Raw genomic sequence first — 19,021 nt, forward strand, 5'->3', positions numbered from 1 at the left:
GGGGTGAGAATATTCAGACTCTGACCTCAAAACACCAACTAAACCTGAATTTCTCTCCTCTGTTTATCCCTCTTTCCATACTTCTCCCATCTAACCTTTTAGTCTTCCTTCTCCACTTCCGCCTGCCTTCCATTTCAGGAAAGCAGCTATAACTGGCTTGTCAGAGCCGATAACTGTAAACACCTCGCTCTCTCTTCACACTACACTACACCACATCCTCAAATGTTATTTCAACTTCCTCTGCGGCTCCTTCCTTACCATAATTATCCTTCTATCTTTCCTCCTTTGCAATCTCTTGTACGCTTCCACCCTCTATTTGCATGAATAAATAAATGTGTGTCAATAAAAGAGCTTGGTGAGCGGGAACAGCCTGTAAGGCAGAAGCCTATTATTTTTTTTTTGTCAACAGCATCAAGCAGATGCATGCGAAAGGTTTGTTTTGTTTTGCGCTGCTTCAACATATGGGCACATAACTCAGAAACTGCCGCATTTCTACTTGACACCTGCTCCCAACACCTTCCTCATCTCCATCTGCTGTCACAATTTACTAGACGAATGACAAATTTACTGACACGGTGAGTGAACACAAAGAGAAGTTAGCCTTCACTCACCTCTTTGCACCAGCATGGTGACCTCACTGCCTTTGGGACACTTGCTGAGCAGGTCAACCACCTGGTTGTGGGACATGCTCTGCACATTTCTCTTGTTCACCTCCACGATGATGTCGCCCTCCCTGAGACCGCGGCAGCGTGGGTAGTCCACGATCTGTTTCACTCTTTGCCCCCCACCCCCGGGACTGTCAGCAATGGTGAATCCGAAGCCCTTGTCTCCTTTCTCCATGTGTACGGTGATGAGCTCTGGCTGCGTTGCGATGGATGAGGCCAGGGTGACTACATCACTAGGGTAACCATGCTGGGAAGAGGTATCAGAAGCCACCTCTGTGGAGGGGCTGTGGGGTCGGGGGAGGCCGTTGACGGGGACCCCGCTGTTGGTTGGACCATTGTTGTTGTTCTGACTTCCGTGGCTGGACGGCGAATCGTAGCTGTTAGAGGTCTCCTGGCCGTTAACAATGATGGGCTCCTTGTTGTCGAGGATAGCCACTGAGGTAACCAGGCTGGTGTTTGGGTCGTCGGGGTCAAAAGGCAACGGATAGCCACGGCACAGCTCCAAGTTGACCATGGAACCAATTGGAATCGATTGGAAGATCTTCACAACTTGAGCATGGGTGTAGCCGAGCACACAGGTGTCGTTAACACTCACAATCACATCACCTTAAAGGGGTGAGAAAGAATGAAATCCATTTATTTTTGTCAAGTAGAACATCCATCCATCCATCCATCCATGCGTATCCAATTCAGGGTCACCTGATTCATCCAACCTTTGTAAACTTTGTTAATAAATACAGGATACTTACCAGTCTCCATCTTGCCATCAAGGGCGGCAGGGCCATCTAGGACTAGGCTCTTTATCTGCAGGAACTCATCTGGCTCATCCCCTCCCACAACAGTAAAACCAAACCCCCTACGACTCTTCTTCAGTTTGGTATTTATAAATGTCCCCTTCAGTTCAGATCGGTTCCTGGTAAAGAATGGCTTCCCTCCTAAAAACACAGACACAGATAGTTCAGCTTTCATCACACTGGATGCCACAGCAGAGAATGAATTCAGTTTGCAAAGCCCTGGAGCTACTAAACCTCCTCAGGTAAAGAATTATTGCTACAGTGAAGAGCCTTTGCTCGCTTGTGTCAAACCATCTCTGTGCAACCATCGCAGCAGGTATCATTAAATGCACAACAAATCTTCTCTGATTGGTGTTTGTCTTGTACAGGCAAGGACAACTGTCACTGCTTGACGATTGCTCACATGCTGCATCATCAATCAAAACAGACCTATTACAATAAAATGATTAATTAGGTTAAAGGGAATGAACAGAATCATAAGCATCAAGTCAAACTGAAGGCTTAACTGATCCCATTTGGCAACTACATTAAAAGTTCATATAGAAAAGACTGAGTATGGTTGAATGACTTTCTTCAGCACATGCACCTCAGTGAAACTTTGAGCAAGACCGGAAATAAGAAGCCCGAGTATAGACATGCAAAGCCTTTAAATCTGAACTCATCTACTGTTATCGCCACTGGAATCAGCCCATATTAACTTTTTGATAATAATGATCATTTATTACTTATAATTTTAATTTACAACGTGATGATGTGATGGGACAAAAACAGTTTAGACAGGAACTTATTTCAAAATAGTATAAACTACATGATACCACTTCAGCTCTTTGAATGTCTAATATGCAGGCTGCTGTTTGCTTTCACTGGTGGTTTGGCATTTGAAGACACAACAGGCGCACCAGATATCTGTAGCCTGAATAGCAATGACATTGCTTCAGATGAAGGTCACATGACCGTCGTGTTCGCATAAGCGATGTTTCCGGCTTGTTTCAATCAGCTGCTGAAATCTCATCTGAGAAGACATCTGTATCACTCCACACTGGTTGTGAGGGTTTAACTGAGACACATCTATATGAAAAAAATTTGACAGTGATCTTGTGAAAGAACAACTGCTCAAACGACGACAACGACATCTAAACTCGATTCTCTTTTTCTTGACTTTGCTATCTAATTATACGGCATTAAGGATAAAGTTTATTCTTTCTACTAGGAATGAAAAACAAACAGATGAATACACAGGCACAGGCTGAGCTCCGCTTCTCTATTAAAGGACACGATGCATGCCAAACGCACAATACTTCGGATACATAAATGATTGAGGAGATGTTGGCAGAAAGAAAGTAAGAAGAGAGAGGATGATGAAGACTAAAGGAACATCTGTGTGGTGACCTGCAGCACCACATTAGGTTATGGCAGCGCTACAGCTTACGCATTCAATGAAAAATGCATTACCCTTGGAGTCGGTCTGTGCCCTTGTGTTTTATTGCCTACATGCATGTGTGTTTTCATGCTCAGTGCCTTTTGAATTGGATTTTTTTTCCTAGACTAGGGAAAATGTAACTAAACTGTGTGCTGATATGGGTGGCTTTATCCACCAGGGATCTATAAATGTAAGAACAGACCAGGAAGCGGGAGGAACATAAAAAGCAAGTGTGTTAGATTAAAAGATTTCAAAAGTGATGTCTTTCTATGGCGTAATATGGAGTGCCGGCACAGTCGAGCTAGCAGGAGTTTGAGACTGGGGGTGTGGAGGGAGGGGTAAGACAAAAAGATGGACAGCACCAAGCAGCTAAACCAAAGCAGAAAGCTGGGTGGGACCAGACAAAAGGCAGCGAGACAGCAAATGTGCGCTATAAAATAAAGAGATCGATGAGGGAGAAGGAAAAGGCTGCCGACAAAGCAGCAAGAGAGAGTAAGAGGGAGAGACAGGGTGAGGCAGTAAATTCTCTGCCATGGCTGTGCTAATTAGACAAGCTGCTAGTGGGAGGCCGGTATAAAAGGAGCTGGCAACCAGGAGAAGGAAACCCACTGTAACGGCGAGACTCTCTATTTGTGTGTGTGTGTGTCACTAAATGATGGGTGAAATCAGGCCATTATGTGGAACAACACAGCAGAGGTTTCCTGAGAATCAACACGTTGCCACGATAAACACAGGGAAAGGGACATTTATGGAAGGGCACTCGGCAGAGCGTGTCTTCGTAAAAATATGCAGACTGGACGAAATTTTGTTTAGTGCACGTGTCACGCGAGTTCAATTTGACTTATAAAAAATGCATGATGTGATTTATACAGAGAGCAGCTTTACAGTGTCAGTTCAGTTCTGGTCCTCCATCACGACAACTCAAACAGGGCCTGAGGCGCTGGCACAGGAAAACAAACTAAGCTGTAAAAGATGAATTTTGTTTAACTTATAATAAGTCGCTCTGGGTAACGCCGCCTGGAAACAAAAAAAGTTATGCATAATCCTCATTTCGCTTGGTTGCAGGCTTTAGCTCTCTGAGGATGACAACTTACGTTTTTGTCCCATCGCGTTGGGCACTGGGGGCCCTGTCTGAGGGTCCCTGTAGGTCTCCTGGTGGTTGGCAGCATAGCTAGCCAACGGAGCCCCTGCCATCGTCGAGTCTTCGATCCATTCTGCAACAGCGAGAGGCACATATTCTCGAGATAGAGTCTAGACAGGTGCAAAGTTGTCCTACTTGAACGAAATTGAGGCTAAGACAACACGTCCTGCTGTGCTGTGTGCTTGCTACAAAGCAAATGCAGCTCCGATGAAGCCGACAGAACTACTGTGCAGCGTGTTAATTACAGTGGATGAAAGATTGATGTGAAGCCTTCTACCCACTACAGATTCATGTTTCACTACTGAGCTCAGTATGAACACAAGCATTAATATGGTTTCGCATCTCTCTTCTCAATAAAAATGGTGGTGGGAAACCAGAACAACTGATTCCCTTTTTCTTGACTGACTACCACCTTTGATTAATCACCTTGCTAGACTGCAGTCTGTCATAATATTCATAACAGATAGATGAAGTAAACGCGTGTCAAAAAACGGATTTTTTTTTTTCTTCATTTTTATCTTTTGCAGAGAGATTCAACCTTCAATTGGGGGAAAAAAAAAATCAGCAGGTGAATCTAATGTTTTATGCTGAATGAGCAGAATGTGGAGTGCAATAGGAGAATTCCCTCTTGAGTTGACCTGCATTTGCAATTAATTTCACTGTAGGGTGTCCTGTGAATATGCAAAGAAAGGAGGGCAAGAGCATCACTGAGCTACCCGTTGCTTGGTTTTGGGCAGCTGTCTCAGAAGAAGTGTTTGGGAAGAGTTCTTATTAGTGTTACAACTGGCAGCATTTTATTAAGTAACACAAAATTAAGGGTCTCCACTCCAGCTCTTAAGCAGGCAGGTGGGAGCCAAACTTACCTGTCGTTACCTTTGTCCAATTTATAACAAGCAAACGAGAATCAAAAGGTAGCACAGAAAACTGAAATTAACGTCAAAAAGGCTGCGTGGTGCAGCCGCAAATAATAGTTATGTCTTTATGGGAGGGCACTTAGCAAATCATAAGGCAGGAGCAGGCAGCAAAAATAAAACTGTAGCAGTAATAGGCATTGGCAGATAAAGTCACACTCGCTCATACTCACACAGACAGACACACAGAGCATGCAGGCAACTCATTTATACACATGAATAAGAAAGAAAGAAAATGACGCCCCTGGTGGGGGCTTGTGAACGAACCTCGGATGTAGCGCTCACCTTCAGGTGGCTGCTGGCTCTGGGGCTGAGGCTGCTGCTGTTCCAGCTGCCTGCGCTTCTTAGCCTCTAGCACCGGATTTTCATACTGGGTCTTCCTGTTGATATGACTTTGGGACGGTGGACGGAGTGGATGAAAAGAACATAAGAATACAGAACAAGATGTGGGGGGGGTAAAGATCAGCAGGAGAGTAGAGCGCAGCAGGGACACGGAGAAGAGGATAAGGTAAAAGCAAAGCGGGAGAGGGTGAACAAAGGGCGAGGGGATTGGGGTGGGGAGTGGAGAAACATGGCAAGAAGCTTTGATTAATACATGGTGGCACAATGCACACACACCCACGCTTACACAGAAACCTTTCTTTGAGATGCACATGACACAGCCGTGCCTACAAATCACATCAAATAAATCCTTTTGTGCTGATGGCTTAATTTCGCTGAAACCACAAACATCTTTCACATTACAGCCTGGGAGGTTTCCTACTAACCTAACTAGCACTGAAAAATGGAACCTGAAAGCGCCACATTATACAGCAAATGAAGGAAACTGTGAATAATGTATATTAGAAAAAATATTGCAGAAACAAAGAGAGAGGGGGGGGGAGAAATGCCACAGCCTTGGGCCCACAGGTGCTGCTTTGAACAACATCCAAAAAAAAACAACAACAACAAAAAAAAAAAAACCCCGCATAAAACATATTCGTATTAATGCTGAGGCCCAGGGGCTTCACACAATATGAGATACGCACATATGTGCTCGCACAAACACGCTCGCTGCATATTTTTGTTCATTTTTTTCCGAATGTTAAAGACACAAACAAAATGGCCTACATTTTCCAGGACGCAAAAGGACTGAAATAGCTGAAGCAAGAATCTGGCTGTGATGTCTTCCATTAGCAGTGAGGTTAAGAGTTTTTGTTGCTTGAAAGAAAAAAAAGAAATGTGTGGATATACTTCTATTTATGCACATGAAGAAGAAGCTGGGAGCTATTTCTAGATTTTTCTGCGATGTCAGCCTGTGCACTTACTCAACATAGTAGACTCCATACACTGGATCATCTATTTTCTCCCATCCTGGAGGAAGTTCTGTAAAGAAAAAATAAGATAATGAGACAAAGGAAGTAAGTAAATCTTGACTTGCAGGAAGCCGTGTATTGAGCCATTTGAGGCAAAGTCAGGAGAGACCTTTTGCCACGCCATTGTAATCGGCCCGTCAGTCTGTCTCCGAGGCCAGAGCAGCTCAACAGCTTCACAGGCTGTCTGGCTGTTCTCACCTCTGTCCCCCTCACAATGCTGACATTTCCACCCATCAGATAAGAACAGAGCAAGACCCCCATGGGCACAGGTGGATGTATGAATGCGGGGAGGGGGGTAGAGAGATGAAAGGCACATGAGAAGGGAATCGTGAGAAGGAAGTGGACAGGAGCACAGGAAGTGGGAAGAAATACAGAAAAAAAAGGCAATGAAGAAGAGGCAGGTAAAGTTATACATGACAGGAAGCAGGTGGAAAATTCCAGGCTTAGAAACCTTTGTGCAAAATACACTGAAGCTAAAAAGACATGTACTAAATTCTGTGAGATGATTGGTTGGTTTCTGAATGAATGACTTCTCTTCTTTTCTTTCCCCTCCAACAGAAGAAAAACAACATTCTACAGAATATCACAAAGAAACACACATCTCTAATCAGTGCGCTGGAAAGGTATGGTCGAAAAGTACCTGTCCTTGGCTAAACAAAGGCACCGAGGCTCTTTAGTTTTCACATGGATCGCTAAGTGTCTGGTAGAGATTGTTGCAGATTTGACTTCACATTCATCTCTTTGTGGGCAGAATTAAAACCTGCTTGAGTAGAACTGAAAGGGACACTGTTCACACTGATGTAAGCACACGTGTGCGAACGCTAAAACGCGTGAAAAGGGGAAACTTAAAAGATGACCATAGAAAGACATGAATATGATGCCAATGTGCAATCATCCAGTGGTGCAAACGTGCTGCAGCGCAAAGCCGTTATCTTCAACAGAGCCATCTGATTCACTTCTCCAGCCTGATTACAGCAGCATTGATTACTGGCCATCCTCCACACAGATAATGTCAGAGGGTTCTAATTGGCTACAAACAGAGATTGTCCGGTAATCCTCTCCTGTGACGAATAAGTTCTACATATTATTACCCCAAGCCAATTTCTGCTCTGCCCTCCGTGCAAGTGGATGGTAATTACAATCATCCAACTTGGAGAGCTTCCCTCTGCTTTTTAATAAGGAGGACCTCGGCTGGAGTGGAATCAGCTGCAGATGCAGACACACACAAACACGCCGCCGCGGTCTACATATTAATTTATCATTTGTAAGTGAAACCAGACCCAACAGCTCTGTGCATGTAAGCGGCTCGGGCTTCTGTGGGTTCCGTCTTTTTCTACACCTGCTGAAGTGCATCTAAAAGCACAAGCGGCAAAGAAGAAATGCAAGGTTACGGGAAAGAGATGTCGTGAGGGTGAACGCGCAAGGCGAGCACGGTAAATTATCATTTAGATGTTTTGAACTGGAACGTTAAATGGAATGCGGTCCCGCCTGGCGTCACGCAAAAATTTTAATCACCCACGTTATTTCACACTGCACTAGTTCCACTCCGGGAGGACCACCTGTGTGTGTGTGTGTGCATAAGCGCAGAGAGAGGACGTTCTGTGCTGCAAACCTACTAAAAGCCTGGCATTGGTTTCGCTGTTTGGAAAGACAGATGACAACAGCAAAGACAAAGGGAGAGAAAGTCGTCGCTCATTAAGCCGTGTTTTGCTCTCACCCCGTGTCCCTCTTCCCACTTTCTACAACATATTGTGATTTCGAGGGGGAGTCGAGCGTGAGGAGTTACGCGTTTAACTGTTCGCATCTCATTCTGTTGATATAGTGCTGTGATTGATTTCTCTGGAGGAAGAGTCTGCCACAGAGAGGCACTTCTTGCGCACGTGGGTGTACGTGAGAATTCGAGCATGCGTGCCGGCGTTCATAAAAAGGCTTTCGTCTGCTCATCTCCTTCGAGAGCAGGATTTAATTGCGGTTTCTGTGCCCACCTGCATCGGAGGGCGCCGATCGATAATTATTGAGCATGTTCATCCAGTTGAGGATGTCTTGTGGACAGGGTTGGGGAGGTTGTCTGACCTGAAGATTTAAGCGCTGTTGATGCTTAGCAATTGAGTGGGTTTAAAAATAAAGAAATAAAAGCGTGATAGATTCTCCGTTTTCCTTGGCAGCATCTCATCAACCTGTTTGGATCTGGTGTGCTCTCTTTTTCCTGCTTTTATTGCTTTTTGCTAGAAACACCTTCTGCTGCTCGGGAAAAAAAGAGCTGGAGACTAAAACGAAGCCGTTTCTCTGTAGGTGAACCCTTTCATATTACATTTAACCATTTTAAACAGTGCTAATATAGAATATATTTACTAAAGCAGTAATGACGGTGATGGAAACATACTACGTTCTTACAGATTTTCATCACAGTATTAGATGTGGGCGTTTATATTTTTCCCCCCTTGTATTGCACTGTGTACCCCCAAGTGAAGTCCAAACATGTCAATCATTATTCTGATATATTTCCTCTAATGGAATAATTCATTACAGGTGCATAACAGTGCGGGGCATCATCTCCAGACACCATTTATCCTGCACAGGTGGCCTCACCGCCCTGTCTGAGAGGCTAGTTAGTGTGCTGATGGGCATCAGGAAAAAGAGCCTGTAGCTGTCTGGCTCAGACAGGCACATTAGGAAACCATCATTACAACAATCTTCTCTGGATCAGCTTTTTGCCTCTTATGTCTGATATGATGGCCTTCTGATGTGGGAGTGTTTTGTAAGGCTGTGTAGTGTGACACCTGCATGGCCGGTGGCATGTGGGTTTGATGACAATTATGTTCAAGGCCGCATACAAATACACATTTAAAAATCCCACGTACTAATGGAAGGGCAGACAATTGTCATTTCTGAATGATTAAAGTCACAGTCACCTAACTGACACGTGTCAAACTCCAATTTCAGCTTTTCAAGTGAAGAAAAGATGAGAGAAGTTCTTACCTAGGTCATTATCCAGCTCCTCTGTATGTACCCCTTCTACTCAGTCGAGTGGACGGCACAGCAGCGCCACAGGATTGTTGTTGGGAAGGCAAAGGCAGGAGGGGTGGATGGATGCAGAAAGACAAACATCTGTGAGTTAGACGGCTGTAATAACAACATCTGGACACTGGGTGGCAAGATTTAACCAAAACCAGAGCAACAACCTCCTCTGAAAAACCATGTTTACTAAAATCAGGCGGCACTAACGATTGGATCTCTGAGTGTGATTTGACACCATAATGGAGTTGAGCTTATGACCTTTTCTTTTTCTGTATACTGTAACAACTGACTTCCCCAATTTTGTAGTCTATTAATGGAAGGTGTAGGTCTTGTTGCCCCGAGAAACAGCTGGAAGAAGAGCAAAGGTGGCACCAGCCAGTGGGCTGCACACCATTTTCTGTGACCCAATACTGACACCTAAGGACTAAAAGGGTGAACATCTCAGATGTGTTATGAGAGTCTGAGTTTTTGGGTACGGTGGAGAAAAACATGCACTAAACAACGGAACAAAACAAATGAAAAATATCACCTCTTTTAGCTTACAGAAGATTTTGCACAAACATTGACAGACAGACAGACAGACACATACCATCATCTTCAGATTCTTCCAGGGGTTTCTGAGGTTTGTCCAGGCACCGAGGGTCTATCCAGGAGGTCGTCCTTGTATTGTGGCTAAGCAGAACACACAAGACAGGCCAGACAAGACAAATTATTAGAGGGTCGCTAATAGATGTCGGAAATTTGACCCTGAAACAGGTGGAATGAATGATTTATAAAAAAGGAAAAAGTGAGACACGGCACTTGATCATTAACTGAAAGTCCTGTCAGGTCAATATTGCTCAGATTAAACAGGAAACATTTAAATCTGAGCAAATTGGAACGCTTACTATGTTAATAATAGTAAAAAAGAACATTATGATTGTTCCTTTTTAATGGGTGTAGAGAAGAATAACAGAGGTGGAAGGATCAAAGAACAATATAAACGTAAGTACGTTACAGTGGATATTTAAAGTTTTATGCCTCATATTAAGGAATTTCAAATCTATTAGAATCTGTTTAACAAGCAACAACAACAAGGAGTAAGGCATCATAGATAGAAAGCATGACCTGGTAATCTGTAATAAATTTCTCTCTAATTCTCTATCTTGCAGACTTTAAATTAGTTAAAGGTTCATGGCTGTAGGAGCGATGCAGGAGGAACTCTTTGGCATCCTGAATTATGCTTCATGTAGCCGCTGGTAATGTACGCTGCATTCTTTAAACTTTCATGCTTCCTAAAGCCTTCGAGTACTCTCCACAGCGACACACGTCTATCACATTAAGACGAAACCTGGATCTGGTTTAGACGGTGCAGACGATGGTTAATACAGAAAGAGAGTCAGCCATGAGAAAATGTGTCACGTTAGATAAAGTCATGTCCCATTTTAGACAAAGTTTAATCAAAATGAAAGGAAGCTTCATTCAGCCACATTGACAGCGAACACTGATAATATCTGATTTAAGAGTAAGTACTACTTGAATGCGACCTTTGGTACTTACTCTATAAAATAGACCTCTCCATTCTCGGTATAGGCCATCTCCCAGTTGTCGGGCAGAGGTCCCAGCGGATCCTCTGGGGGAGGATGGCTCAGGTGAGTGTTTGTCTGCTGTGTGCTCTCCGTGGTGGCCGGTGGTGAGGGGGTTGTCCCAGCGTAGGACAGGTCACTCTGGCGGGGGGCGAAAGGGCGCACCGAGTGATGAATCTCGTCTAATTCACTAGAGTCTCCTGGAGGGACAAAAAACCCAGAACACACACAGCCTGGTGTCAAAAATCTTTCAACTAAAGGACGCCAGTAACACTTTCAAGCAGCAACAAGTAGCTGTGAAAACAATGAGTTAACCTTGAGACAATGGTGCGCTCCATTTCAAGTTGGGATTTCCACGCTACCAGTTGCAATTGTCAACCGGAAAGCTCCCACCAAACCCAACAGCAATCCAACATGGCAGCAGTGCACGTAAACATGAGTGAAACTGTAAAACTTGCAATCTGCTGCACTACTGTTGTGTATCTGTGACTCGCTGAATGAGCCACACACAGAGCACTGACCGGACTTTACTAGGAGGTACTTCCTTTTGCTTTGGAAGATGGCCGAGGCAAATGGAACGCATCACGAGATCAACTAAAGAATTTTTTTTTTTTAAAAACAACTGTCTTCAAACAAACAAGTGCTCCTGTTGATTACACAGGTTTTTTTTAAGTATTGTCACAAGATACAGTCTATTATGTAACCTTAAAGTCTGTGCGGTAATAGAAAAAGACATACATTTCTTATACATTAAGAATTATTGAAACATAATTTGAATGGGAGTTTGGAAGAATTCCAGTCATTTAGTGTGTTTCTATAATGTTTAAAATATCCATAGGAATAAAAATATCTCCTGCCTGAGCAGTCTGAATAATTTAAAGACTAAAAAATGTTTCATGAGGCTGTAAAAATCCACAACTAGATGACAAGACGGCCTCATGTCAATGAGTTTTTGCACCTATTTATTGAATGAAATCAGTGATGTTGCTATAGCAAGTTTCCATTTAGCCCAATGACTTCCTAAAGACAGAAGTACTTTGGGCTTGTTTCTTTCCTCCTTCAGTAAAGAATGCTGAGTGGGCAGTTCACGCCTTGAAAGTGCTAGCACCTTGCTTCCTGCCGTTTCATTTCCACACTCACACTTGAGTGGCACTTGTCACACAATCACAGACAGTTAAACAACTTTTGGTCCCACATTTGAAAAACACATGTCAGCCACAGCTTTAAGGCTGAAACTCCTTAAATTTCCTACTCACCGACTAACAAGGAAAAACCCCAAAATTACTCCAGTTCATTTCTTTAATGTCAAACAAGCAGCACTGCTGTCATTTTACCAACTTAAACTTAATTTAAAGGACTATTAACCCCCTAAAATCTATTTCACATATGGCGTCTGCTCAGGTGTCTACTGCTCGCAGCCAGATGGCACTATTTTACATGTATGGATGCAGATATGCAGGCAGCAGATGTAGTCAGAGCCAGAGACCACTTACTCACCAATCAAAGAAGTTCTTGTATTCTGCAGCCCCTCTCCACAGCAAAGGGCTCTTTCTCTCTCCACTTCTTTTGTGCTTTCTCCTACTTCTTTTCTGAGCTTATCCTTTTTCACAGTATAAAAACCTCCCCTGCTTGTTTCTTTCTCCCTTTGCAGTCATTTCTTTTTTAGACTTGCCCTCTTTCTCAGTCACTCCCTCTTTCTATTTAATTTCAAGCTACCTTCTCTCCACTTGCATTCGCCTCCCACTTTATCCATCAGCTCTCAAATGATTTTTTTCCCCCCCGCTTCTCCCCTCCAAAATAAAAGAGTGAAAGAAAGTGATTCTCAGGCTGATCTGCAGGGTCTGTTTGCTTTGGTGTCCAAATCAGCTGAAGGAGCGGTGAGTCCCACGAAACAAGGAGGGGTTAAAAACAACCACAGCTGCTAGCTGTTTACAGGCAAAGTGTGAGAAAGAGGAAAGATCTCTTTGAAAATGCGGATAAGCATTTAGAAGTGTCAGATGTGATGTATCACTTTGGGTCTTTTCTGTGAAAAGCAGGCAAATTTAATTTAGCTTTGGGTCTGCTGCCAGCCTCCTGGGTCCATTCTTTTATCTTCTGTCCAAAGTTGTATTCAAATGAATGTGAGACAAAAATGCTGCTCTTAACACCTGGCTTCAAAACATGGCTTACACGCATCTTGAGTGACCATTTGCTTTTTGATTTCAGGTGCCAAGCTCACACCCTGCTTGAGAGAAGGACACACACATCTGTGCTGAGCTGGCCAGAGAAGATGAAAGTGCACTGTGTGGTGCCACAGCTTGTGTACACAGCTACCAAGGCGTTAGTGCGGGCAAATCAACTGTGCTTTGTAGGTTTGGTATTCACATTATTTTATTTAGTATTTGCTTTTCTGGCTCCACTCATATAGTATTCAATACTATATTGGATAGAAATCAATTATCAGTTCCTCCATGAAACACTTTTGAGATTAATAATTTTTTATGGAGTTAAAATGAAATAAAAATGAACAGAAAATCATTTGCGATGCTTTAAAAGATCTTATTTTGTCAGAAGTCTAACACCAATTTATGTAAAGGAGCATTATCAGCAAACAATCAAGTATTAATGTACTCAGTGTACACGCAAAAACAGCGCTCTGTCAGTGTTCCCTTCATGACTCAATAATGGAATATTCTCGTCTCATCAGTTTAAAATTTTAACCAACTATATTTGTTATTCATTTAGAGTTATTCATTTCAGTCTCCCTCATGTCTTGCTAATCTGACTTGAGTAAATGTAACTTTGCAGATGGTTTAAACCGTGGCTCTTATTATACATTTGTGTTATAGCAGAGGGTTATTTTCTTCAACATGGCAGCGTCCTGACAGAGCCATACATGGTCATTTATACACGTGCCGTTGTACTCTTCACTAAAAGCAAACAGCAGAGTGCTTCTTCAATGCACAAAATCATGGTGATACAATGCTCAATGTTACTCGAATGTCAATCTAAACTTATAAGAGATTCTCCGCCCATCCGATTTCCTCTCCTTCCTCCGCACGTACCTGTAAAGCTGCTGTTCATGTCATGGAGGTCCTCGTCGTCCTCCTGCTGCTGCTCTCCAGGCACTAATCCAGCATTGTGCATGTCATTGTAGGACTTGGAGCGTCGGGGAGTGGAGTGCTGTGAGCCCGGCAGGCTACTGCTGAGCCCGTCTGGCAGTGGGGCATCACCGCTGTTACCACTACTGCTAATCACTTTCCCACTGGGGGGCTGCACTGGTGGCTTGGGTGTCCCATAATAGTTACCTAGGTGATGAAGGAGGCAGAAGGGAAGATGGGCGGGGATCAGAAAGACACAGAAAAGAGTAGTGGGAGGGCATAAGAGGAGGGGTCGAAGGGCCTTTTGTGTGTGAGTGAAGTGTGTGTGTTTGTGTGTGTGTGTGTTGAAGGGGGTTTAGTCACAGTCTTTGTATGCAAATTGTCAAGTTGAGTTTGTCTGTGGGAGAATGCTAATCTCCAAAGCAAAACTGCTTTTGTTCTTTTTTTGTGTTTAATCTCAAAAAAGTTTCACAAGCACCCCCCCCCCCCCCCCTTTTTTTTTTTTTTACTAAACAGTTACTCTATTTCTCAAATCACTTTTTACTGCTATAGCTTAATTAGGCTGATATTTTCTAAGTCAACCTTAAGCACCAGTTTCTCAGATAATAGATACTCTGACACATGCACAGCACCTGCTTTCCTCCATAAAAAATCCTCTCCATTTCCTCAGTGCAAGTGCAACATTTTGGTTTAACTGAAAAATTCAAACATACAGAAAATCACTCATGCTCATCCAAAGAGTAAACACGCAGAGGTAAAGAGACTGTACCATCTGCAGACCAGCATCTAAAGCCACAGTCTTAATGAGCGAATGGTGTTTGCTCCAAAATATAAATAAGCTATACTGAGCTAGTCTAATTATTTTGCATTGGCTTGAGTACAATTAATCAACCGTGCTCACAGACCTAAAGGATGAAATAATTAAATTCTAGAAGCCGATAGAGTTACAGATGATTCATAGTTTGAACTTTACATTATCAGACGTGAAGATATAATAATAGCGAAAAACCTGCAGTCAAACATGATGGAATTATTCAAGAGGATAATGTTTCTGCTTTTCTGTAAGAGCAAAACACCCAGGTTTACATCATGCCTAGACTGAAGAAGGTGGACGGATGGTTACATACTGTAGTTTCAGTTGTCAGTTACTATATGCAGTCTCGAACCACATTTTAGATCCTAACCAAGCTTCAGACTTTACTCTCACACACTTCAGACCTGTCTGAGTTCCATAACTGTATTTTGACAGGCATTTCAAAACATTATGTAATAGATATGATGGGAAAAGCAAACTACATGACAGTTGACTTGTCATGTTGCAGAGTTCTGTGTGTGCCCTCTGCTTAGTAAAGACACAGAGGCTTTTGTGCTCTCTGCAAGTTTCATTACGGGCATATCTTTGTGTGGAAATAAAGTTTAAAAAAGAACTGAAAACTGCTCAGTTACTGTAGTAACTTGCAGCAAAGTCCCTGCACAAAACCTTCCTTTGAGTTAATTAAAAAGAATTAAAAAATTGACATCCACAAATTTTGTGTTCTGAGACAAATACTTCTTTAAACGCCTCAAAAACAACAGTGTTTTACCATTCAGTCACAAACTTGTTATTGTGCCCGGTTAGTAAACCCAAACGAGACATTTGAAACATCAGAATATTCGCACTGGGGCAAACTACTAGTAAACCTGCAGGGACTACTACAGTGCTTGCTAACACTGTATGAATGCATGATTAAGTTTAAGTAATTGTTAAAGGTAAAGGTTATATCTGCCAGTCAAGCAGAAACACCTCTTCTGAGACAGGTTACAGTTTGTTTAACCTACTTTAGTGGACAACTATCACTCAGAATAAGAGTGAGAGCTGTGTCTGAGATTTGTAAAATGGGTCTGTGTTGAACAAATGTACTGTGTAGAAGTATACGCCTATGCCTTTGTATCTCTTCCAGGAAACTGTTAGCTCAGTACGGTATCTAAATGTTATTCAGTTAATTTCACACCTTTACACTGTGTCGCTGATTCATAAAAATAGCAAAAGCTCAAACTAACTACAAAATGAGTCTTCTAATACAATACAAGCAGCAGGTTTTAAAGTGATTTAAACCCTGTTTGTTTAAATCAAATCAAATCACTTTTATTGTCACGTCACATGTGCAGGTACACTGGTACAGTACATGAGAGTGAAATTCTTGTGTGCGAGCTTCACAAGCAACAGAGTTGTGCAAAAATACAATAACGTAAAAAAAGCAAAATATAGAATGGCTAAATCTGAAAGTAATAAATATATGTACAATATATAAGAGTATACATTGTTGTTGGTAGAGATGGGAGGCTCGATCTGCTGGTTCTACTTCTAAGATCCACCTGTCCAGGTGTCTGCAGGAGGGTGTTTTTTTTTCCTTTTAGTTGGCAAGGTCCAACAAGAAGAGTCAACTACAGCAAACTTTCTACTTTACCATCATATGTTCCTATCTCCAAGAGGGTCCCACTTTTCTCCAATTCCAGGAATTGCTCTACTGAGAGGAAGTCGTAGTCCACGCCAGGAACTTCTCCTTCACGTGGGGCACGGGTAGTACCTAGACAGAAAAACAGAGAAACGTAAAGTTAGACGACTTCTTTTTTTTCCCCATTTCATTATGTGACATTTCATCACCTTGGGAATCTGAGTGCTATGATGTCAAATGAACTGCCATGTGCACCCTTTGGGATTTTCCACACACACACACTTGTTCCACCTTCCTCCCCATAATCCTCATCTTTCTGTTCCTATATCCTCTCGTTTAAGATATGCATATATATCCACATGCATTAGAAGCCTCCATAGCAATTGGTGCAGAGCGAGTTGCAAACAGCAGAGCCTAAAAGGATGATTATCAATTGTCTGCTATGATGTTATTTCTCGGGTGGGGTGTGAAGTATTGTAGTGGCACCTCAGTGAGAGCCTCCCATATGTGCCGGGGTGGAATGGGAGTGTGCATGTCTGTTTCTGAATTGGCATGCAGCCTGTGAAATTCTAGCACTTGCCTTTAATGGCTGCAGACAGTTGGCCGGTGTGGCACCAGCGGTAAACAGCTTTACACATGAAACACTGTGTTTCTATTTAACCATTCAATGTTTGCCTGACTAATGTGATTTCCACGCTATTGTACGCACTGCTCTGAAGTTCTCTTTAGTGTTATCTCACTCTCTACCTAATTGATTTTATCCTACTCCAAAAATCGAATTATTCTGGCACAAATAAAAGCATCCAGTGCCCATGGCAAAATATCTTTGTCTTCTATTTAGTGACAGCAGAGGGCTTTCCCTGCTTTGCTTACTTCCCTTGAAACCCCTTTCTTCCATCTCCCGATCTGTCTTATCTTGCAATCATTTTGTCTCCAGTGGGCTGCTAAGCAATAAGCTGGTAAAAATAGATGTGTGAGGATATGGGGAGAGGCTCCCACTGCAGCCACGTTTGGTGACACTGGTGATAAATCACAGATGCGCACATCCTAACTCGAGCAAGCATACAATGCACACAGAGAGACATGGTTTCCACGTCTGAAGATAATGAATCTCTTATACAAATATTCTTGACGTGCATCAACTCAATCATCTATTACAGTATATCGCCTATTCTATCACGGTTATGTGCCATTGTATGAAGGACACAGACAGGGATAATCTTCTTGTGCATTACCAGAATTCACAAGTAGCGCCTGCAAACATCTAATCGCTTGTGCACCAAGAGGAAATTGATTTAAAGTCAATCAGATACCAGTCGCTCTTTGCGCATTCCCAGGCAGAATTTTTTTTTGCCGAATGTCAACCGTAAAGAGTGTTCAGACAAGCCAGAGTGTCCAGCCGACTGTCAGTTCACTTCGCATACAAAAGCGGCCATTGATTCGACTCCATTTAGACGGTGCTGCTCTTAGAAAACTAAATAGGAAGAATTGTGACCAGTGTTTCAAAGGGGGTGTTAAAAAAAAAAGGGAGGAAAAAAAGCAGAGCCTTGGCTTACACCCAGGGTTAAGACACTGTTATCGCTATAGGCCTAATTAATTCAATATCCCCTCCCCACAAAAGCTCCATTGACCAAAGTGTGGAATGGTACGAGCAAGAAAGACAGGTTGAGAATCGAGCATAGAGACTCCTGCGACTGTGCTAAGAGTTAATGTAATCCAGCTACTGGTGCACACAACGAAGCCTCGGAGATTTGTTGTGAGGGTGTTCATCTAAAGCTGGCTGCCTTGGGGCTTAATGGTTTCAGCGTATTCACAAGTTGAGTTGGGTAGGTGGGTGTTATGTAGAGAAAAAAAAATCATCATTAGCATTTCAGGAAGATGATCAAGGGAAAATGGTAAGACACTGGCAGTCACACTGTAATGCTGGTAGCTCAGAGCTGCTGCCACTGCATCAAAAACATTGTCCAAAAAACTTAAAGCATTGCAGCCTGCAACTGTATGACACACACAGCAATGAAATACTCTTTTTTATAAGGAAAGAAAAGAAACATTTAAGTCATTTAACAAGCATCCCGGGCCTGACTTTCTGCTAATGAGAGGAATAATACAATGTGGGCAGGAAAGTTGCTAACTTGTGAGAGAAAGAAGTTTGTTTTCCAGTGACGACTCCTTTAGCTTCACAACTTCCTTGTCAAAAATAGAACCACATAGTTATGGCTCCATTAGAGAAAGCATGCACGATGTAAGGCATGACACGCCAGCATTTACATCACGCACAGTCGGTTAATCCTCTGAATGGTACTTCCTGTGGTCAGTTTTGGAAAGCATCAATAAAGCTGCTCGCCTAAACTGTTCAACTCACATTCCTGCATGACACTGAGCACTACCCATTAACGTGTTGCATCCCACTTCAAGATACTGCCACACTTCCCCTGAATACTGAACTTACGACTAACTGTGTGCAAAGTCTGCAAAACACTACATTTCAAGCAATGTCAAGTTTCTTTTTCTGAAGTATGCAGTGGCTCTGACTAGTCAATCCCAAATACCTTACCTAATATCGATAGCTTCAAAACATATGTATACAACAGCCATCATTAGAGGTTGTACACAACAAAATGAAGGAATTGACATCTT

The 19,021-nt window shown here is 42.7% G+C and overlaps 1 protein-coding gene across 12 annotated transcripts in view; it reads right to left on the minus strand.

Annotated features, from left to right (window-relative positions):
- magi1b (membrane associated guanylate kinase, WW and PDZ domain containing 1b) overlaps nt 1-19,021 on the minus strand; it is a 141,311-nt gene that overhangs the window by 42,190 nt on the left and 80,100 nt on the right. For 9 of the 12 annotated variants that reach the window (XM_063474583.1, XM_063474581.1, XM_063474582.1 and 6 more), the window contains 10 exons: nt 16,397-16,516; nt 13,914-14,156; nt 10,844-11,069; nt 9,894-9,976; nt 9,266-9,301; nt 6,239-6,296; nt 5,199-5,323; nt 3,974-4,093; nt 1,415-1,600; nt 612-1,271 (listed from right to left, as the gene is read on the minus strand). In XM_063474583.1, the coding sequence (XP_063330653.1) occupies nt 612-1,271; nt 1,415-1,600; nt 3,974-4,093; nt 5,199-5,323; nt 6,239-6,296; nt 9,266-9,301; nt 9,894-9,976; nt 10,844-11,069; nt 13,914-14,156; nt 16,397-16,516 (1,857 nt within the window). The remainder of the gene's footprint in view (nt 1-611; nt 1,272-1,414; nt 1,601-3,973; nt 4,094-5,198; nt 5,324-6,238; nt 6,297-9,265; nt 9,302-9,893; nt 9,977-10,843; nt 11,070-13,913; nt 14,157-16,396; nt 16,517-19,021) is intronic. The other 3 variants (XM_063474585.1, XM_063474584.1, XM_063474591.1) reach the window with 1 other exon arrangement.

Source organism: Pelmatolapia mariae, linkage group LG5 (assembly GCF_036321145.2).
Source record: "Pelmatolapia mariae isolate MD_Pm_ZW linkage group LG5, Pm_UMD_F_2, whole genome shotgun sequence".
Classification (NCBI taxonomy): Eukaryota; Metazoa; Chordata; class Actinopteri; order Cichliformes; family Cichlidae; genus Pelmatolapia; species Pelmatolapia mariae.